The sequence below is a fragment of the Molossus molossus genome, unplaced genomic scaffold (assembly GCF_014108415.1).
Source record: "Molossus molossus isolate mMolMol1 unplaced genomic scaffold, mMolMol1.p scaffold_m16_p_19, whole genome shotgun sequence".
NCBI classification, from domain to species: domain Eukaryota; kingdom Metazoa; phylum Chordata; class Mammalia; order Chiroptera; family Molossidae; genus Molossus; species Molossus molossus.
In genome coordinates, this window is record NW_023425354.1 from 29,373,413 (window position 1) to 29,396,059 (window position 22,647).

General features: G+C 50.0%; 1 protein-coding gene across 1 annotated transcript; it reads left to right on the top strand.

Annotated features, from left to right (window-relative positions):
• Positions 1 to 10,445: 10,445 nt before the first annotated feature.
• GSDMA (gasdermin A) lies at positions 10,446 to 22,491 on the top strand. Its single transcript, XM_036269262.1, has 12 exons — positions 10,446 to 10,561; positions 12,281 to 12,499; positions 12,686 to 12,866; positions 15,816 to 15,981; positions 16,821 to 16,917; positions 17,423 to 17,470; positions 17,873 to 17,899; positions 18,413 to 18,433; positions 19,348 to 19,502; positions 19,980 to 20,094; positions 21,013 to 21,086; positions 22,035 to 22,491. The coding sequence occupies exons 2-12, from the start codon at positions 12,286 to 12,288 to the stop codon at positions 22,275 to 22,277; spliced, it is 1,341 nt and encodes a 446-aa protein (XP_036125155.1). The 5' UTR covers positions 10,446 to 10,561; positions 12,281 to 12,285; the 3' UTR covers positions 22,278 to 22,491.
• The last annotated feature ends 156 nt before the right edge of the window (positions 22,492 to 22,647 follow it).

Sequence of the window (22,647 nt, forward strand, 5' to 3'; positions counted from 1 at the left end):
GCCCCAAACCAGGAATGCAGCAAACAAAGCAGAGCAAGGTGTCCAAGCTGCCAAAACAGATGCCACAAGTCCACTCATTCATTTGACAAACATTTACTGAGTTACTACTATGTGGCAGGCACTGCAGAAACAAAGATGAGAAAGTCATGGTGCCCAACTTTGGGGACTGACAGGTTAGTGTATCAGTGATGACAGCCAGTGTGACAAGGTGTGCACAGAGGCCATGTGAGCCCAGAAGGGTCATCTAAAGCAAATATCGACTAAGGTTCATGTACTCTGTTCACAGGAATGCTTACTTAGAACACATTTATTTTACCCATTTTTAAAATTTTACTTTAGCTCAGCCGATGTGGCTTGGTTAGTTGGTTGAGCATCGTCCCATGCATCAAGAGGTCACTGGTTCGATTCCTGGTCAGGGCACATGCCCAGGTTGCAGGCTTAATCCCCAGCAGGGGGCCTGCAGGAAGCAGATGTTTCTATCTCTCTCTTCCTCTCTAAAAAAAAAAATCAATTAAAAAAACATATTTTTTTATCTTACTTTACATAGTTTTAATAATTTTGAAACTGTGGTTTTCTGCCTGCAACAAATTAGAAGCAGTACATCTGAAGTAGCAAAAAGTATATTAACACAGTCAGAATAGCCCTGGCTGGTTTGGCTCAGCAGTCAGAGCACTGGCCAGTGGACTGAAGGGTCTCGGGTTCGATTCCCGGTCAAGGGCACATACTTGGGTTGCAGGTTGGATCCTCACCCTGGTCAGGCTCGTGTGGAGGCAACCAATCAATGTGCCTCTCTTGCATCAATGTTTCTCTCTTTCACTCCCTCCCTTCCACTCTAAAAAAATATCCTGGGGTGAGGATTAATGGGGTGGGGGTGGGGTGGGGGAAGATAGTCAGAATAACAGCAGTGAGAAACAACAACTAACAGTAGGGACATTATTAAAAGTATTTACAAGAACTCAAAAAAACAGCCCTGGCTGTTTTGGCTCAGCAGTTAGAGCATCAGCCCATGGACCAAAGCGTCTCCGGTTCAACTCTGGTCAAGGGCACTGACCTTGGTTGCAGTTCCATCCCCAGCACTGGTCAAGGTCCTGCAGGAGGCAATCAATTAGTGTGTCTCTCTCACATCAGTGTTTCTCTCTTTCTCTCCCTCTTCCACTCTATCTGAAGATAAATGGAAAAATATCCTCTGGTGAGGATTTAAAAAAAAAAAATGAAATAAAATAAAAAGAACTCAGAAAACATTGCAAGGGGGACTTTAGTGTCTTCTAAATGACCCCGTGTGGACAAATGATTCTCCCTGCCTTAAAAGGGCCTTTGGGCCCTGGCCGGTTTGGCTCAGCGGTTAGAGCGTCGGCCTGCGGTCCTGAGAGACCCGGGTTCGGTTCCCGCTAAGGGCGCGTACCTCGGTTGCAGTTTGTCCCCGGCCCTGGTTGGTCGTGCGGGTGGCAGCCACTCGATGTGTTCCTTTCACATCGATGTTTCTCACTCTCTCTCTGTTCCTCTCTCTCCCTCCCACTCTACCTGAACAAAAAAATGGAAAAATGTCCTCGGGTGAGGATTAAAAAAAAAAAAAAAGGCCTTTGGCCCTGGCCAGTTTGGCTCAGTGGTTAGAGCGTCGGCCTGCGGTCCGGAGAGACCCGGGTTCAGCTCCCGCTAAGGGCACGTACTTCGGTTGCAGTTTGTCCCCGGCCCTGGTTGGTCGTGCGGGTGGCAGCCACTTGATGTGTCTCTTCACGTCAATGTTTCTCTCTCTCTCCCTTCCTCTCTCTCCCTCCCACTCTATCTGTACAAAAAATGGAAAAATATCCTCGGGTGAGGATAAAAAAAAAAAAAAAAAAAAAAAAGGGCCTTTGAACACTGGCAAAATGCATGTTAACTAAAATGCATAATGTTAATCACATTGATTCTAAGTCACCTACAAAAAAGGTCAAATCTCAGTATCCGCCTCTCAGGAACAGGGAGCAAGTGATATATTTGAGAAAGTTTCCCTTCTACTAGGGCAGAAGCAAATACCTGGCTTACCTCCTTGTTCCTTCCTCCTGGGAGTCCAAGATCTGCCCCTCTGGCCATGCAGAGCAAGCCCGTCTGTCTTGGGCACCACAGCCCTTTGGTTAAGGGAAGATCCCTATGGAGTCTCCAGCACTTGGTGTCAGCACATCATCCTTTCCTGCGTTTTTGTCTCTCTGTCCCTGTGTAATGTCCTATCACTACCACCAACCCACGTACTTGCCTCAGACTTGCCTCAGATACCTGAAATCCAGTTTATCTTCTCTAGGTCACAATACTCACTTCTGCACTTATGTCAATTACTATCTTATTTTATTTTTTATTTTTTGGTACCTGCCCCTAGCGGGAACCGAACTCGGGACTCTCTGGTCCTCAGGCCGACGCTCTGACGGCTGAGCCAAACTGGCCAGGGCTTACTATCTTATTTTAAAATGCCAGAAGAAACCCAAACTTCAAGACCCCCTAGAAAACCCAATGTCTGGAGGCAGCCCTCAATTCTCACTTGCTTTCTGGGTCAGGGGGAATTATCATGCAGAGTCCGTCAGGGCAGGTTTCCTGGGAGGATGTGTGGGAACGGGCGGGGGTGGGGGGTGTCGGAGGTCAGCGCAGCGTGTCGGTCCTGTAGAACCCGCAAAAGTCTCCAAGATCACCAAGACTGCACTCACAAGGCTCCCAGTGAATATCCCTGTCGGGGTCGGTGACAAGTGTCAGGACTCCCTGAACATCCAAAACCTCAGAATCGTTCCCCTCCCAAGGTGAGAAGCGGAAGGACTCTTCTCCCTTCCCCGCCCCATGTGATGGGGGCTGGGAAAGGATGAACAGTCTTAGAAGGCAAGAGGGACACAAAGACAACCCCCCCCCTCGTTCTCCAGCAAAGAAAAGAAATGGGTTGTGAAGTGAGGAATTCAAGCCCCTTCTCCCATGCTAGGGGAGACGGTGGAGGGATGCAGAGGGGTCCCTCAGACTTTGGCGGGACACGGTAATGACTGCGATCGTGGGCCCTCTAGGTGCGTCCTTCCCCAGCCCCCACCGTGCTGTTGTAGGTGAAGCAGGGTGAAGCTGAACCCACCCAGAGCTGAACCGAGGTGCAAGAGGACGCCTCTTCCCTTGAGGTTCTCCGTCCTCCTGCCTCTGTCGCTCGGTCTCCGTCTATCACAGGTGTGTCCCTTTCCCTTCTGCAGGATCGTCAGCGCCCATCAGAAAATTCTGAAAGGAGTCGAGCTCCCCGGGCACCCCACGCCAGACCCTGCCCTGATCATCTTTCCCTGGGGAGGGGTCCTTGAGGGAGGAGACGGGACCCCAAGCCCCAGAAGGGGCCTGGGTGCCTGGGGTTAGGGGCTCACTGGGTGAAGTCATGTCGAGGCGGGTGCAGCGGGCAGGGTTCTTCTGGTCCCCACTGTTCTGTACTCAACAGACCTGAGCCGGCCTCCTCCGGAGCACATGAGGTTTCTGGGGCTGCAGGAGGAGGCGGAGGAGCTGCTGGCGCTGAAGGGCCCGACCCCAGAACCGCAGACCCCTGGGGAAAGGACTGAGGCTGCTGGGGTGGGCGGACGCTGCCGGAGCTGGAGGAGGCGGTGGGGCGGGGCGGGACGGGACGGAGCGGGCGGATTGGGGGAGACCGGGGCAGGGGAGGCTTGGTCACCAGCTCGGAGGTAGGGAGGGCTTCGGGAGAAGGCTGTAGCGTTGACTGTAGGTCTGCGGGGGCGAGAGGCGGGCCCCGGGGCCGCCTGGGGCTGAGTTGGGGAGATCGGGGGCGGGGCTGAATTGCTGAGGGACAGACTGTGAGCGCCGGAGGCGGGGCGTGGGTGTTGATGACAGTACTAAGGAAGCGAGAGGAAATGTCTGGGGGCGGAGCTGGGTCGTCCTGGTGCCGAGTGTGGCTGGATGAAGCGTGACCGACCTCCGTGTCCAGTGAGATCTCAGTCCGCATGTCCCCTCGAAGGGGAGCCTTCTTTATGCTGAGAGACTGGACCCCTTCCCTGAGGGAGTCCCCACTCTGAACAGGGACACCTGCTCCCTCTCGCTCAGGGAGCTCCTTTACTCTCTAACTGCAGGAGTAGCTAGCTGATCACTCCCCATCTCTCTGCCAGTGGTTCAAGGAGTCCGAGGGGTGGGGCCGGGACTCAGTCCTCGAATGATTGCAGGAGACTTCCAGCAAACTCAGCATCGTGCTGGCTGTGTACATCCTCTACCTGCTGGGGGCTCTCTGTGGTGAGGGTCCAGAGTGGGGATGGGGTCAGTCCCTGATGTGACTGACGGGCCTACTGGATTAGGCCCAATGGTAACAAGCAGGACCTGCAACATAATCAATCTATGGGTTCCAGTGCAAGATGAAAATAAGGGCTCCTTGTTTAAAAATTATTAAGAATTATTCACAATGGCAACAGCATAGCATTCAACCAAGCGTGGGACCGTGTGCAGCTTGACAGTCTGCATGCCTGTGAAACTGGCTCTGGTCCCAAGCTGAAGGCAGAGTCCAAACCCTGTTGTCCCCTCCTCCAAGGAAAAGGCAAGAGGGACAAGCCCACCTACTCCCCATCTATTTTTCCGAGAAGAAAGGGGAAGATATCTTCTCAGAAATCTTCTCTCATCCTCTCCCAGAATGGAGTGAATCTGCTGCCCCCCCCCCCCCCCCACACACACACACATTAGCTCCAGCTCCCAGAGCTGCATTACAATCTCCTTACCACCAGAGGGTGCAAGAGTATGCCTTATCTCTCCGGCTAGCTCCCTTTTCTTCCCCACTGCAGAACTGAACAAGGAGCAACAGCAGTTGCTTGCCATGTCCATTTAGAAAGGGTTCCTTCCCCTACGGACAGAGCCGGTGAGGCGTCTGAGAGTCACAATATCGGTGAGATAAATGACAACTAAGGCAAAATTGAGTTTAACCACTAGAGGGGATACAGGAGCTCACCCATCTCCACTTCCTCACTCACAGATAAGCCCTCTGGCCCAGAGAGCAGAAGGTACTTCTCCAGGGCCACACTGCAGGCTCCTAGCAAAGCTCTCTACAGAACTCAGGTCTCCAGATTCTTAATCTGTGCCCATTTCTGCTCAACTCGTGGACAAAGAGGTCAAGGATGGGGGGGCGGGGTAGAACTGAAATTTATATTTTTACTGCAGACCACCTCTGAAGTTGGTGGCTCCCCAAGTGCAAAGCATCCTGTGGTGTTCATTTTCTACTATGCAGATGGAGACCATCCCGGACCAGAATTTCTTCCAGGGGGAAGCAGTGCTCTTCTGTCTTCACTTCAAGCTGATCAGAGGCTTCTGGAATGAGAAGCTGAAGATGATCCAGACCCTGGTGGAACTCTGCAGCCTTGACATACAAGGGGATGGATGTCTAATGCCTTGTGATCTGTGCCTTCTATGCCACCCTCTCTGTCCTTCAAGTACTAGGCAGCAACAGCTGGCTATCCCCAACCAAGGAAGGCTAAGGAAAGCAGAGCAGGATTTGGTGTGGGCCTGGGGGAGATGGTGAAACAGAGAGGTGCTTCAGCTCCAGGTGCTCTTGGAGACAGTGCTTCAAAGGCTCCATCAGGAACCCCGTCTCTTTAACAAGGATCTGGAGGCTTTGTCCTATCAGGAGGGCACAGCAGTTACGGCTAAGGGGCAAAGCCATGAAGTGGACAGGAGCTCCAACACCTAGTCCAGCTGCATCTTCAGCCTGATGGGTAGGGGTATTGTCAGCGGTGGGCTTGGGACTGGCATCTTGAAGTTTGATGCTGCGCTTGACATACTTTGAACTGAACAAGTACGTTTATCACTTCGGTTCTTCAGCACAACTTCGAGTTGAATAAGTGTCACAAGACTCTGAACAGTGTCTGCTCAGCAATGAGTTTGAAGATGTCGTGAATTCCAAAGCTAATTTTGGAATTTAGGGAGAAATCTCAAAGTTTTTTAGGATAGTAGAAAGAAGTCTGGGGGTTTTACTCTGTTCAGAAAAGAAGTATAGGTCATTTATAGAAGTAGAGCTCACAATATGCAGTCTATACTCCAGAACTTCCAAACTACCATGGGAAATATAAAATTAAACAACCTTACCCTGGCCAATGTGGCTCAGTTAGTTGAGCGTTGTCCCATGTACCAAAAAGTCGCTGGTTCAATTCCCGGTCAGGGCACACACCCGGGTTTTGGGCTTGATCCCCAGGAGGGAGCATGCAGAAGGGAGCCCATCTGTTTCTCTCTCAGATCCATATTTTTTTCTCTCTCCCTCTCCCTTCCTTTCTCTAAAATCAATAAAAACATTTTTTAAAGTCATCAACCTTTTTTGTTCATTATATTCCACAAATAAGCTGATGAATAAAATAGACCCAGCAACACAGAAAGGAGTATGGTTCAGACTGACAAACTTCAGAGGAGGGGGGCAGGAAGGAGAGATGAGATGAACCAAAGAACTTACATGCATGTGTGCATAACCAATGGACATAGACAACAGTGCTTGGGGCGGGGGGGGGGTGCAGGAGAGAAAGGAGGGTGTCTGGGGGGAAAGGAGAAACATTCGTAACAAAAATAAATTAATTAATAATAAATATTCCTGGCCAGTTTGGCTCAGCAGTTAGAGTGTCAGCCCGCAGACCAGCGAGTCCCGGGTTCAGTTCCCACTAAGGGCAAGTACCTCGGTTGCAGTTTGTCCCCAGCCCCGGCTGCGGTCCTGTGGGTGGCAACCACTTGATGTGTCTCTCTCATATCAATGTCTCTCTCTCTCTCTCTTCCTCCTCCTCTCCCTCCCTCTCTATCTCAAGATAAATGAAAAAAAAAAATATCCTCAGGTGAGGATAAAATAATAATAATAATAATAAATAAATTCAACATCGTTAGGGAGTGTTCTTCCTGCCCCTCCACCAGACAGTCAGGCCTCCATTCCAGCCTGTTTTCCTCCCTCACTATTACATCTCCTTTTACTCAGAGATCTAGAGGTATGTCTGTGCAAGAGGTAACTTCCCCCAAATGTTCCAGCCATCCCACATCCTACAAGTGGGCTCCATATCCTACAGGCACGGTCCTGAACCTTCTCCCTCATAACTGCCAGCTTCTTCCTGTTCTTGCCAAGGTCAGTGCCTTCCACCCTTCTGAACTCCATTAGACTACCCCTCTTTCTTTCCTCTTAGGCCCCTTGTTGAGTAGAAAATAAAAAATAATAAAAAGGAAACTGGGTAAGGAAATAATATCCTGTCCCAATATCTGTGTCTGTCTGCAGAGCAGTCTGTGGGTAAGAGAGACACTCGGGTTCCCAGAGAACAGGTGGTTGGAGCTTCCTGCCCTAAGTCAATCTCTTTCCTGGAACCTTATCTCCTAGCAAACACACACAAATCAAAAGCTTGAAGTGCACCTCAGGGGTGATTATCGTCAGTTACCTCGATTGACCACCAGAGAGAGATAGAGAGCAAGGTTTGCTACTGTATCAGCACCATGCACCACCCAGCCTCCTGTTTCAGTAAATCACATTTAATGGACCTAAAGTGTTCTTACATATTAGTCAAACTTAAATCTCTTTCAGTGCAATTTAATCACTTTTTTAAATATTTTTATTGACTTTTTTAGAGAGAGAGATAGAAACATCGAAGTGAGAGAGAAACTTCAATTGGCTGCACGCCCCCTGCTGGGGATGGAGCCCACAACCCAGGCATGTGCCGGGATCGGGAATCAAACCGAACCAGGACCTCTCAGTCCCTGGGACAACGCTTAATCCACTGAGCCACACCCACCGGCCCGGCTCTTCCAGAGCAATTTAAAATATGCCCCAGATTTCCCAGAATATAAACCAGCGGGACTCTAAGGATATGGAGCTTGTAGACCTAAAGGGATTCTGTGGACCTTCCTTAAGGCTATGGGCGTGGGGAGCGTGTTACAAAAAGACCCGTAACCTGGATGGGAGGGAGAGCAGCCCAGGGGCAAGCCTGACATGGGTACTTTTATTCCAAGAGCACAAGACCTTTAGCCTGGTTGACCCCACAAGCCCGAAATTTTTTTCTCTCTGCTGTGAGCCCTCAAAGCCTCCTGCTTGGCCCTGGCCAGTTTGGCACAGCAGGTAGAGCATAGGCCCACAGACCAGAGAGTCGAGGGCTCGATTCCAGTCAAGGGCACATGCCTTGGTTGTGGGTTCGATCCCCAGCGCCAGTCAGGGTCATGCGGGAGGCAACCAATCAATGTGTCTCTCTCACATCGATGTTTCTCTCTCTCTCTCTCTTCCTCCCACTCTATATGAAGATAAATGAAAAAATATCCTTGGGAACACCATTTGGCAATTTGAGGGATGGTTCAATGTGTCAGAGGTGGGGTGGGGACGGGTCAAGGAGAATGAGGACAGACCTGGTAGAGTTCAGAGTGAATGAGAGCAAGAGATATAAAAGGGGTCCATCTCAAAGAGAGCAGATTCATGTGTGGCTTCTTGAAACCACTGTTCTCTAGGGCTTTGGAAGACGAGCTAGACTGGAAACCTTGGCCTGCGGCCAGCGGGAGGAGAGTGGGCACCAGGAAAAAACTCCCAAAAGTCTGACTGAGGCTATGGTGGGCTGGTGAGAGGGTTGGGAGTGGGGCTGTCTACTCTGCAACTATGGGATGGGAGACTGCACAGCCCAGGACTATATACATCAGTGTACTGATTAAGAGATACAGCCCTGACCGGTGTGGCTCACTCAGTTGGTTGATTGTCACCCCATGCACTGAGAGGTCATTGGTTCAATTCCCGGTCAGGGCTATATCCCCAGTAGGAGGCGTGCAGGAGGCAGCCAACTGATGTATCTCTTTCTCATCGATGTTTTTCTCTTTGCCTCTCCCTTCCTCTCTATCTAAAGTCAATAAAAACATTTTTTATAGAGAGAGATACAGAGAGGAAGAGGCAGAACTCCAGGAAAACATAGAGATGGAAAGGATATTACACGTACAACACATTTCTGCATACATGTGCACGTGTGAAAGGGACCAAATGTCGAATGACAACCTTCCACATGTCCAAACTCCCACCGCTGTCTCTCCTAAGGGGGAGGAATGTTCTGTTAAGGTAATGGTTAGGGTTACGGAAGGAGAAAGTATGAGACAGCTGCACAAGAAGGGCCTGGGCGGATGGGAAGCGAGGGGAGCAAAAAGATAGGGGGCAGGGACAGAGACCCAGCAGAGGCAAGGCCTTGTTTTGTTTTAAGATAAGGAGATGAGCCCTGGCGGGTTTGGCTCAGCGGTTAGAGCATCTGCCTGTGGTCCAGAGAGACCCGGGTTCGGTTCCTGCTAAGGGCATGTACCTCGGTTGCAGTTTGTCCCCAACCCTGGTTGGTCGTGCAGGTGGCAGCCACTCGATGTGTCCCTTTCACATCGATGTTTCCCTCTCTCTCTCTTCCTCTCTCTCCCTCCCACTCTGTCTGTACAAAAAATGAAAAAATGTCCTCGGATGAGGATTAAAAAAAAAAAAAAGATAAGGAGATGAGAGATTTGGGAGGAGCTGCCATAATGAATGAGATTTTGGGACAGAGGTGGAATAATTAAGTTTTTAGGGACTTTTATTGAGTGTGATGTGGTCTAATCTCCCCATTCTCCACCATCCCCTCAGGAAAAGCTCTAGTAAAAACTTAACTTACTCTTCATGGCTTTCAAGGTTGCATGTTCTTTTTGATGAGTGATACTGAAGAGATCCTCCAGGGGAGAGTGGGAATGCTCAGTTGTATTCAGGTTACACATGCGTGTATACATGGACACATAGCCCAACACTCTAGGAGCCTGACCTGTAAATGAATTTCATCTAGACACCTCACCATCTGTGCAAATTCCCTTAAAGTAAGAGTGGGACCTGAGTGACCTATGGTGCGACATTTAAATTCCCATGACAGACATGCATTTTGGGTTTTCTACTAACTCCATATGCCTGTGTGTGTGTGTGTGTGTGTGTGTGTGTGTGTGACAAACATATACTTCTAGCAGTGCCATAGATATGTGTATACAGCTAAAACAAATGGAGTTAGGTAACAATGTGCAGGCTGACTAGCAGGAAGATGGAGGGCCACTTTTCAACTGCGCCACTTTATGCTGGAATCTGCAAACACACAGGATTTCTTATCCACTTAGCACACCCCTAAAGGTCTCATCATAAAGCCTAGATGCTTCCTGATGATCACGATGATAACAGAACAGAGATGCAGTCTCTGATCTCACACACACACACACCAACTTCCACTGTCTCTCCCAAAGGTGCCTTCTTTCCTCTCCTCTTGGTCCATAATGCCAACCTTCAGTTACCACCTCTCTCGTGGCTTTGGCTCCCCCAACCCACGCTGGCACCTGCCTGGCAGCTCCCCGCCCCCTCAGTCCTCAGAAGGCCAGGGCCTGGGGCCGAGAACATGTGGAACAGGTTGATGCTGTTCTCCCGGAAGTGGAGTGGGAGATGGGTGGGGTCACTGGGGCAGGCGGGGTCCCTGGAAGCCTACCTACATCCTTACCTCCACAGAAGCATAAAGCAGCAGCCTGTCCTGGTGAGGGATAGTCACGCTCGCAACCTACAGACCAAGTGAGCCCGGGGCCCTCAGCCCAGCCCCAGTTGCCGGACAGGACCTAGCACCTCTCCCTGGTAAGAGCGCAATGACAGTGGAGAAGGCAGGGGGTGATCTAGGGGTGAAGAAGAACATGGGTGGGACAAGAAGGGCCTAGGAGTCCCCAGGAGCCCAATAGGGTAGGTATCCTGATTAGCCTTGGGGAGCAAAGGGAGAGGTGGCCCCGTGAGCACCTCTCTGGTGAGGAGACTGCAGTCATCCGAGCCCCTCCCAGGTGAGTCTGGCTCCCCAGGAGTTTGTCCTGTCCCGTCTTGGCCCTCCTAGGAATGAGGCGAGCTCGTGTGGCTGGCAGAATGGCCCATACATCTGTGACCATGCCTCCTGCTTCTCTGATTCTCTGAGGTGCCTACAGGAGAGGTGAGGGAGTTTCAGGCCAGCTGGAATACCCTCTCTCACCCATGGGGATACTCTGGCTCTGCCAGCTGACTGCCCAGCCAGAGCACCTGGACTTGAACCTCAAAGACAGAGACCCAGGAGTGTGAACCTCAGGCTCTTGCAGGCCCCACATTCTCCAGGGCCCTCTCACCTCAGCCCATGTCTCCCAGGGCCACATTCATGCATTTGTTTATTCATTCTTTCCTCACACATTTGCCAAGCTCCAAGTCTGCACCAGGCACTGTGCCTGGTGCTGATGCTGCGAAGATGACTAAGAGCCATTTCCTTCCCTCCGGGAGGTCACAGTAGAGTAGGTGAGAGAGTCAGGTGGACAGATCATAACAACATGCGGTTGCAGGTGTTTCAGAAGGGCACCTGCTTTGGGAACACAGGGTAGAGTCATTAGCTGCCTGAAGGGTTGAGGGAAGAGATCACAGAGGAGATGACCTGAATTGAGTCTTAAAAGATGAATAGAGATTCTTTAGATTGGAAGGGAGGTGTGGTAGGCAGGCGGGGAAGAAAGGCAAAGAGCAGTGAAATGTCTGGATCCCCTAGGCAGGACCTGGACAGCAGTGGGTCCACGCACACCCAGGAGCCAGGGGGAGGGTACAAGGGATGTAAGGATACAGGGAAGTGACCCCAACCCCAAAAAACAGGGCAACTGCCTCTCCAGGCTCTTGCCCCAGTGGTGGCTGCCTCTGTCTCCTGGCGTCTGTCCGTGGGTCCCAGCTGTCACAGTTCTCTGGGAAGACGAGGCAGGCATAGCTGTGTGAGAGGAGCTTTCCTCCATCACTGATGGAACGCCCCGGCCAGGCTGCAGGTCCGTGAAGAAGACGCGTGCGGAATGAGAGAAGAGCCTTTGAGAAAGAGAGCTGAGCCCTGGCCAGTTTGGCTCAGCGGTTAGAGCGTCGGCCTGCGGTCCGGAGAGACCCGGGTTCGGTTCCCGCTAAGGGCACGTACTTCGGTTGCAGTTTGTCCCCGGCCCTGGTTGGTCGTGCGGGTGGCAGCCACTCGATGTGTCCCTTCACGTCGATGTTTCTCTCTCTCTCCCTTCCTCTCTCTCCCTCCCACTCTATCTGTACAAAAAATGGAAAAATGTCCTCGGGTGAGGATAAAAAAAAAAAAAGAATAAACGGAGAAAGAGAGCTGAGCTGGCTTCTCTAACCAGCCTTGTGGCTTTGGGCAAGTCTTCTCAGCTCTCGAGGCCTCATTTCCTCATCATAAAATGATGAATCCTTTGTTTCCTTTCAACTCAGATATTCCAAGCAGCCGGGCCTCCTAAGGGTGATCGCTCTCTCTGCAGGGCCATTCCACGTCTTGGTCTCCCAACTTGTCAGTCTTCTGTCTCCCTTCCCCCACAGAGACAATGACTATGTTTGAAAATGTCACTCGGTCCCTGACCAGACAGCTAAACCCCCGAGGGGACCTGACACCCCTTGACAGCCTCATAGACTTCAAGCGCTTCCACCCCTTCTGCCTGGTGCTGAGGAAGAGGAAGAGCACGCTCTTTTGGGGTGCCCGGTATGTGCGCACTGACTACACCCTCCTGGATGTGCTGGAACCTGGCAGCTCACCTTCAGGTCAGCCATGGGCATGGGGTTGGGTACGGAGGGATGGGGCTCAGGCATTAGCTTATGAGGAGAACCCAGAAGCTCCCTGTGCCCAGGTGTGGTTAGGTGTCATCTAGCCCGGAGTTCTCACAGGAGGGGGGTAAAAACCGATGGATGCCTCTCAGCCCAGGCCCTTTCGTCTTCTCCCTCCTGCAGATCCAACAGATTCTGGGAACTTTGCCTTTAAGAACATGCTGGATGCCCGAGTGGAGGGACAGGTGGATGTGCCGAAGACAGTCAAGGTGACAGGGACTGCAGGGCTGTCTCGAAGCAGCACTCTGGAGGTGCAGACACTCAGTGTGGCTCCCAAGGCCCTGGAGACCTTGCAGAAGGAGAGGTGAGAGTCGCAGGGCTGGGGGTCTACCAGTAGGGGGCAGGGTGTTGCCTGGAAAGGGTGCCTTGGTCACAGAGTCAAAGGTTACCACAGGAGAACTCTTGACAATGACGCTTCTGGCCTATGGGTGCCTCCAGACCATCTTCTAACCACTTCCCCTGTCCCTCCACTATTTCTGGTAACATCTGCCCACCAATCACACACATGGAAGCATGAGTGTGTTCACATGGACTTGCTCGGTGACCTTGGAAAAGTCGCTTCTCCTCTCAGGACCTCAGTATAGTTTCCTGAAAAATAATGAGGTTGGAGGAAAATCTCAAGGGTTCCTACCCTAAGACTCTATGAAACTCACTATCAAGGAACAGGGTCTTAACTGCTCCCACTACAGCTTGAGCACAGCATTCTGCTCCCATAAATGACCTCAAGCCTGGCCCCATATACACCTGAGGCAGCCTTGGGATTGCTGCCCCAGCAGCACAAGGGGTGTGGCAGATGCCATGCCGATGTTGGGCACCTCAGATGTTTGGTTTGACAGGGGAACTGACTTTTAAGTAGTTAAGTAGTGGTTGAGAGAAGCAGGTGAGGGCTGGGTGGGGGGTGGGGGGTGGGAAAGACAAACTGGGGTATCTGGGAAGTCACCTAGTAAAATTTATATAGCTTCACTGAGTGCAAAGCACCCTACTAAGTGCTGGGGAACACTACAACATCTTGATCCAAGAACCATGAGAGCTAGGAGTGTGGGAAAAGTATACAACAGTAACTAGAATCCAAGGCAGGTGTGGTGAGTGCCATGGGAGGGGTTTGTCTGAGTTTTGTGGCAGGTCAGGGGCACTTCTGGCTGAGGAGGTGAGGACAGACTTCACAGAGGAGCAGCCCATGATGTAGGTCATGAAAGATGAGTAGATATTGGACATCCAGGGCTGGGGAAAGAGCATTACTAAGGCACATGGATGAGAAATCTCAAAACCTACAGGGACCATGAATACCATTTGGCAGGAGCAGAAGAGGCGTGAGGGGAACAGTGGGAGATGTAGGGTGGGCCCGGGTCATGCGGGAACCAGGTGCCTCCTCAAGGAGATGCAACTATTCCGTAGGCCCCAGAGGAACCCTGACGGTGCTCTGGTGTATGTCCTGGGTAGTCTGGCCAGATGGAGGAAGCATGTCAGAGCACAAGGCTCAGGGGTTTGAAGTAGGCAGACTGTCCCACTGTCCGTCAGAGATGTAAAATGAGGACTTGAGCTGGGAAAAGCAGTCAGGAGGCAGGAATGGATGCTTCTGGGGCAGCAGAATGGGCTGGACCTGGAGCTGACTATAGGGTAAGGAAGTGGGTGTTGTCAAAGGTGACTCTATTAGAGATCGAATGTGTGTTAGTAATTCTATGTTATATCCTGAAAATGTGCTAAGGGTAGATTGCAGGTACTTTCACCACACACACAAACGGGAGCTGTGAGGTGGATATGTTCGCTAGCTTGACTGTAGTAACCATTGCTCTATGTCTATCTAATCAAAACACGCTGCGCACCTTAAATATATGTAATTTTTATTAAAATAAATAAACATATAAGAATAATAAAAACAGGATGACTTTGATACTTGACCCATGTGATGACATTAATAAAAACAGAAAGACCGAGTTTAGAAGCATATTTGGAGAGAAAGACTGTGAGTTCCTTTTGGATGTTTTGAGTTTGTATCTCCACTGAGACAACAGGGGAGAGTGTCCAGTAGGTACCTGGGGTGACGATAGTTAACCACACTGTACTCTATAATTGCTAGCTGCTAGGAGAGTAGATCCTAAATGCTCTCACAACAAGAAAAACAATATTGGTAACTATGTGTGGTGATGAATGTTAATTAAACTCGTTGTGGTAATCACTTCTCTCTCTCTCTCTCTCTATATATATATATATATAAGCATTATGTTGTATGCCTAAAACTAGTACAATGTGATATGTCAGTGAGATCCCAAATTTTAAAAACTTGAAAGGTATTTGGAAATGAGGATCTGGAGTTCAGGAGAGGAGTCAGGGACAGATACGTATGGTGGCCGACCACATAAAAATCAGAACTACAGGAACGGGGGAAACTGTTGGACAGAGTTCAGACAGCAGAGAACTGAGAACAGAATCTTAGAGAACATAACATTTTAGGGAACCAAACAGACTAGATGATGAGATGCAGACGAATGGACAGGATTTCGAAGCTGGAAAGACAGGAGCAGAACCAGGGTGGCACAGGGTGGTCAGAAGCCGGGAAACGGCACCCACGGAGGGTTTGGACGGCAGGGTCAGTGTTGCTCGGAGTTAGGAGAGGTCTTTGAGTTTGGTGAGTGGGAGGTCGTTATTCCCACTGAGGAATGGGAGTAGAAACCAAAGAATAAAAGAATTTCGAAGGAGGTAGTGAGGAAGCAAAGACAGCGGGTGGGAATATCTTTTGACATATTTGCCAATGAAGTGAAGGAAAGAAACAATGGCAATCTGAGGGAGTAGCAAGATCAAAGGACCTGTTTATATACGTAAGCAGGTGGAGAGGGAAGCTGGTGTTAAGAGCAAGAAAGAGGATGAGAGATGGAAACAAAGGACCTCAAAGGAAATAAACAGAGCTAAGAACAGGGAGAAAAGGAAAGGGAATCCACCCCAGAGCCAAGGGGAAAAAAGAGAAAGAAACAACCAGGAGGCTCTGTTCTGGGCCAGGTGCTGTGCCAGATGACAGCACAGTCTCTCTCCACCCTGGAGGTAGGTCATTATCCTCGTTTTACAGATGAGGCACTGAGATTCGGAGGAGCTGCCCTGCTTAAGCGGAGATCTGGGTTTCAACCTTGGTCCTTCCTCAGAGTCCTCACCCTTTCCCTGACACCTCTGTGTCTAGCTCCAGGGAATGACAGAAGAGGGAAGGCCAGGGCCCAGGGGGGGAGGGGCGCTGGATGATTCCCTTATGTCCCTCCTGCCACAGGAAGCTGGGAGCAGAGTGCCCGTTCCTTAAGGAGATGCGAGATCGAGGAGAGAACCTGTATGTGGTGATGGAAGTGGTGGAGACCGTACAGGAGGTCACTCTGGAGAGAGCTGGCAAGGCAGAGGGTGTCTTCTCCCTCCCATTCTTCGCCCCACTGGGGCTACAGGTTTGGTTCACACACACACACACACACACACACACACACACACACACACATTCAGCCTCTCCACAGAGGCTATATTGACTTCGTCCCATCAATGTCCACCCAGGATACTATAAAGGACCTACTCTTTCTCCCTGCTTTTCAAGATCCAGTTCCCTGCTGGCCAGACACAAATCCTGTCTCTGGTCAATGGTGCCCAGTGTGGCAGATCCCTGTGCCACATGCCACAGAGAACCATCTGAGAAGGGGAAACTCATAGCCATAGGTATCCCCTCACGATCTACAGGACACACATCCTTGTTCTCAGAAAGTTCTCAGTCTCATGGAGGAGACACATAGCTTAAAGCCCAGAGAACACAAGCTTGGAAAATTCCATGTGAATAAGTAATGCTCTACATACCTCTGTCTATTTTGTATGCATATGCAAGGGATGAGTTGGAACTAGGAGCAGGGTTAGTCGAGGAAGGTTTCTTGAAGAGGATGAGCAAGGGACCGATGGCGAAGAGGAAGAAGGAAGCAGGGCCTGGATGGAAGCTCTAAGGTGGGACAGGGATGCACAGGCAGGCGACGGAGCAGGTCTGCCCAGTTCCTTCACACAGGAGGAGGCACGGATCATTAGAGGGATGATCAGTGGAAATGAGCAGAAGAGCTTTGAAGCTCACCCGTGGAGTCTGGACGGGGTGGGAAGGCGGTCAGGGACACCGGTGAAGGGTTCCCAATTTCTTGTCTCCACAAAGGCTCTCAGGCCTGGCCCTTCACTTGCACACTACCCACACACATGCTTCTAATGCCTCGTACTTAGAAACTCTGCAGATTCACAAATCCTCACTGTCTAATCCTAGGGATCCATAAACCACAAGGAAGCTGTGACCATCCCCAAGGGCTGCATCCTGGCCTTTCGAGTGAGACAGCTGATGGTCAAAGGCAAAAATGAGTGGGGTGAGCAGACACCAGCATGTTCTCCCCTCAAAACAAGAGTTACCTGCACCGATACTAAGGCATCCTGGTCCCCTCCTGTGGCAATGTCAGGGAATTCGTGAAGGAGTGTGTCCAACTGGAGGGAACAGAACAGCAGGGGCTGCTCTGGAGAGAAAGGGGAGGGATTCCTGGTTCTGAGCTTCTCCTGTGTGCTAGGCACTGTGTTCGCTGCGGGAGGGGGCACAGAGAACAGTCACAGCCTCTGCTTCAAGAACTCTGTGGCCAGTGGAGGAAACAGATGCAGACACCAGTACTCAAATGCAAGAGAGAAAATACTGTTATCCTAGGAAAGGATTTACAGAGGGAAAAAGGATGGCTTTTAGCAATAGAGGAGGAGCCAAAGATGCAGTGAGGCATTTGAGGGCAAGGTCCTAGCCCTTCGCGGAGCCCATAGATTTGACACTGGAGAAAGAACGGTGGGGCAGCTGTTTAAGGGTCCTGCTCTCCCCTCTCTTGCTCCGTACAGAAATTCCACATATCTGCAACGAGGACATGCAAACCTTCCCTCGCGGAGGTGAGTGAGATTGCTTCCTGGCTCCCCACATCTTCTGCCCTCGCCCTGACATTATCGGCTAAAGTCCTGTGCCCTCGAATAGTACAGACATACTATAACACCCCCCACCCACCCCCAGGAGACCCTGGTTTTATTTTCCAAGTCCCTAAAAAATATCTATTCTCAACATTAGGAAAGACAGATAAAGGCATATGAATACCCCCCAAGAAAGGCAGAGAAACAGATGGAAGCAGAAATAAGACCTGGAGACAGTGTGTGTCCCCAAACTGCGGGGACAGATGAGCTAACATAGTCTCCGTGTGTTTTTATAATGATCACTGACACCGCTGCCTTAACAACGGCTCTAGATAGAAAGGCACAGATAGGTCTGACCTGACACATGCATATTGTTTCTGTCTTCAGAAAAGCCAGAAGAGGAGAAGTTCGCCCGTAAGTGTTTCCTGTCATTTCACTGTAACTTTTTTGACTCCGAATTTTAAAACTCCGGTTTTTTTCTTCCCTTCTCCATGGGACCAACAGGGAACATGGCAGAACGGGTCCCAGCAAATAATGGTCCCTGAACCGTGGCAGAAATTCCAATAGCCCTAGGGAAAAGCAATGGAAAAGGATGGTCTCTGGACAAGAGGCCCAGGTGGTCTGCGGCCTCAGACGCCTGCCCTCGAGGGCCTTAGTAGCTGTAACCTATTACACGCACATCTGAACTCCACCGCCCAGCCCCTGGGGCCGGGGCAGCTGAGTCACAGTGTTGACAACTCAATTCCAGGTTCCCTTTTCCCATTGCCTTAGCTTTTCTCCTGACCCATTCCTGCCTCTCACAAATGGGGCAAGTGTATCCTTAAGCTGGCTGGGTGTCCCAACCCCCGTTAATGTCTCATCACCTGAGTATGGCTACTGTTTGGGAGGATTACATTCTTATCATTGCTTTTTTTTTTTCCCCTTCAGTCATCCAGGCAGCTGATGTTGGTAAGGAATTTTGTGCGTTTCTCCCAAGACTTTGGCATGAAAGCAGCGGGAAAAGTATCGACTGGGGTGGGGGGAGGAGGGGACAAGTGTTGAGTCCCACGTCCTGGGGATTGGTGTCACTCCCAGGAAGCCAATCTCTCCAAAGCAGGCTGGACATATTCCTAGGATGCCAGGTCCCTAGAGCAGTGGTTCTCAACCTTCCTAATGCCGCGACCCTTTAATACAGTTCCTCATGTTGTGGGGACCCCCAACCATAAAATTATTTTTGTTGCTACTTCATAACTGTAATTTTGCTATTGTTATGAATCGCCATCGGAAATATGTGTTTTCCGATGGTCTTAGGCGACCCCTGTGAAAGGGTCGTTTGACCCCCAAAGGGGTCGCGACCCACAGGTTGAGAACCGCTGCCCTAGATGGCCAGGCTCAGGTTCAAGCCATTCCTGATCCACCCACATCCCTGGATACAGACCCACAGATCTCTGAAGCAGTCCCATCCTGGCCGTCACTCAGTCGCCAAAGTCTTCTTTGTCAACTAACTCATGAGAAGGGGAAATAGACCTTCCTTCTCAACTTTTAGCCAGACTCTTAGAAAAAGGGAAGTCTCTTGTCTGCTGATCCACGGTGGGGCCTGGGAGCTCAGGGAGAATGAACTGCTGGCTTAGATGGTCATGTGGGTCCTGGCACCCCTCCTCCCCCCCAGCTCCCCCTCACACCCACACACCTCAAGTCAGGGCTGATGGATAACTTCATAGTTGCATTCCTTGGTCAGAAACAAGAAGGGCCAGGTTCACAATGGGAGCAGAGCACAGGGACCTGAGAAGGGCTCCAGGAAGGAGCCTGCAGGGGAATGCTGACTGAATGGGGAGGGTACCAGGTGGAGAGCCGTTTGTTTGCCACGTTGACCGTCCCCATAGGGGAGGCCCATGAGGACTTCGGGACACTGAAAGAAGAGATTCATCGAGAGATCCAAGAAGTGGAGAAGCTGAACCATGTGGGACAAAGGTCTCTGCTCACCTCCCTCAGCAAACTTCTAGGAAAGAAAAAGGAACTACAAGACCTGGAACTCACGGTGAGGTCCAGTGGGAGCCGGGGCGGTGTGGGAGAAGGGAAGGTTTGGGTGCAGGTGTTACTGGTGGGGGATCTGACACTAGCAGAAGGTGGTCAGTGGCCAGGGGACTCGACAGTGGATGCCTTCCCCAAGGTTGGCCAAGTGCCCTCAGGCTGCCAGGCCACCACTGTTCCCTTGTCCCTCTGGAGAAGGGCAAACAGCGCAGATTCCCCCAAGGCACATACTCCTTCCTGACGGACAGGGGGAGGCAGCAGGCCAGCAGGGCCCTCTCTTGAAAGGAGGCTGGAACTTTCCTTTCCGAAAAGCAAGGCTCAGGAACCCAGGAGCCCAGGAGCCCAATAGTTTCAGGACTTGATACCTTGAAAAAGAAATAAGAAAATGGGAGAAAGTTAACAGATGTCAAGGAATTATGTGCCAGACACCGTGCTGGGCCCCTTATTTGTGTTGTCTTAAATAGTTACCTGCCTTTCCCCACAGCTTGAAGGGGCTCTAGACAAAGGACATGAAGTGACACTGGAGGCACTCCCAAAAGACGTCCTAATATCAAAGGAGGTTATGGGCGCCATCCTCTATTTCCTTGGCGCCCTAACAGGTAAGTAAGGAATAAGGCCTTGGTTTATACACCCTTTCGGTGATAGGAATAAATCACTGAATGAATTCCCAAACCTTTGAACGAAGAATGCCAGGCAAATTATAGCACAATTAAGTAGTTTATATCTACATTTTTAAAACTTTGTATCATTCCTAAGGATTCACTTGGTCACTTTGGATAATCTGGGAATATGGCCTAGTGTTGCTAATAGAGGTTGGGATAACCCTAGTTTAATCAGCCTTTTATTTAAAGCTTCTACATATAGCCTAGCCAGTGAGCGTCATCCCGTGCCTCATGATGTTCCCGGTTCGATTCCCGGTCAGGACACATGCTAGGGTTGTGGGCTCGATCCCTAGTAGGGCGTATGCAGGAGGCAGTAGATGGGTGTTTCTATCTCTCCTTCTCCCTCTCTCCTCTCTCTCTCTAAAGTCAATAAAAACATATTTAAAAAATAAAAACAATAAAACTTCTACACAACTAAGTTCATCACTTTTTTTCAATATTTGTTAGCTTTCATTTCACAGGGTAATATTTTCTCATCTTGCACCTGAATTAACTCCTTCACTCTTCATGAAACATTTCCCCACTTAGAAGATCTCTCTGGTCCTTCAGGTGTAAGCTGAGATGTTTGTTCTCTTAAGAAGGCAGCCATCAAATGCCAAGACCAAAGCAGACCCCTCAGCTATACCTCCCTCAACATCATGTACCGTATTTGCGTGTTCCTCTGTTTTCTCCACTAGATTGCAAGTTCCTTGAGTGAAGGGAGTAACTTTTTACCTAACATACCTAGCAAAGGCGCCTGGCCAGAGCAGGCATTAACCATGGATGAATGCTGCAAGTCTGGAAGTGTGTCCATTCAGAATCTGTAGTCCCCTTTGCACCGACAATACACATCTCTTTCTCTGCTTTTTTCTCCAGAGTTAAGTGAAGCCCAACAGAAGCTGCTGATAAAATCCATGGAGAAAAAGATTCTACCTGTGCAACTAAAGCTTGTAAGAAAGAACAACCAATTCCTAGGAAAGTTGGGAAGGAGTCAGCTAGAACCAGTGAAAAGATACAAATGTAGTCTCATGACAGAACCCTCATAGAGGGCCTCTGCTTATCCCAGGAGCTCATGGCCCACTTTTTATTTCTCTCCATGTTTCTTCCTTTTTGATATTTCACAACTAGAGATAAGAGTACATTTCTGGGAGATTACCTGGGTTTTTCAGCCTGATCTTACGACAGGAGACAGAAAATTCTGGTTTTGCTTACTCCTAGCCAAGTGATGTGAGCAAATCTTTTAGTGTCTCTGAGTCTCAATTCACCCCTTTGTAAAATGGGGCTAAACATAAATGTGCTGCCCACTGTACAGGATTATTAAAAGACCCAGATGGGTCCTGGCCAGTGTAGCTCAATTGGTTGGAGCATCGTCCTGTACACCAAAAGGTGACGGGTTCAACAGGGTGCACTGATGGATGTTTCTCTCTCTCCCTTCCTCTCTCTCAAATCAATAAAAAAAAAAAAAAAGGCCCAGCCCTGGCCAGTTTGGCTTAGCGGTTAGAGCGTCGGCCTGTGGTCTGGAGAGACCCAGGTTCAGTTCCCGCTAAGGGCGCGTACCTCAGTTGCAGTTTGTCCCCGGCCCTGGTTGGATCGTGTGGATGGCAACCACTCGATGTGTCCCTTTCACGTCGATGTTTCTCTCTCTCTCTCTCTCTCCCCCTCCCACTCTATCTGAACAAAATATCAAAATATGTCCTCGGGTGAGGATAAAAAATAATAATAATAAAATTAAATAAATAAATAAATAAAAGACCCGATGGAGTTGTAATGTAATGTAATGTAATAAAAGGAGTATAATAAGAGAAAGGTAGGCATGCATCTTTGAGGTTTTTATGAGTTAGGAGAAAGGAAAAGAGGTTTCCAGTTCTTCCTTTTCATGCTATTTTGGTTCCTTCCAGGTGGAGAGTATAATGGAACAGAGTTTCCTACAGGATAAAGAAGGTGTTTTCCCCCTGCAACCTGACCTGCTCTCCTCCCTTGGAGAAGAGGAACTGACCTTCACAGAAGCCCTAGTGGGACTGAGTGGCCTGGAAGTGCAGAGATCGGGCCCCCAGTACATGTGGGACCCAGACACCCTCCCTCACCTCTGTGCCCTTTACGCTGGCCTCTCCTTCCTGCAGCTGCTGACCAAGGCCCCCTAACTTGCCCTTTCCATCTGCTTCCTGCTTCCCTAATGCCTTCCCTACCTCACTGTGCTATGTCCTTAACAACAAAGGGCATTTCAGAGCCGCCAGGCTGAGGGTGATGGAAACCCTAGCTGATCCCCCAAGATAACCAATTTCCACTTGTCCAACTCTGTATCTCCCCCCACCCCTGCAGCTCTGCAAGCCGCTAAGCCCATCTGCTGATGCTTAAGTCCTCTGATAGTAGAAACACTCAAAAATTTACAATTATGAACCATTTCAGCAAAACCAAAATTAATTAATTTCCTATCCCAATCCTTCCCTCTTGTGCTTTTAAAAGTCAAGGCTTACTGTTATGATTTCACTTTGGATAAAATGTCTTTTGATG

Bases quoted from the DNA above. Each gene is read 5' to 3' on its own strand.
- GSDMA (XM_036269262.1), top strand. From the start codon at position 12,286: ATGACTATGTTTGAAAATGTCACTCGGTCCCTGACCAGACAGCTAAAC. The intron at 15,982-16,820 runs GTTTGGTTCACA...GTCTAATCCTAG, and splicing joins TCGCCCCACTGGGGCTACAG to GGATCCATAAACCACAAGGA. The intron at 18,434-19,347 runs GTAAGGAATTTT...CCGTCCCCATAG, and splicing joins CATCCAGGCAGCTGATGTTG to GGGAGGCCCATGAGGACTTC.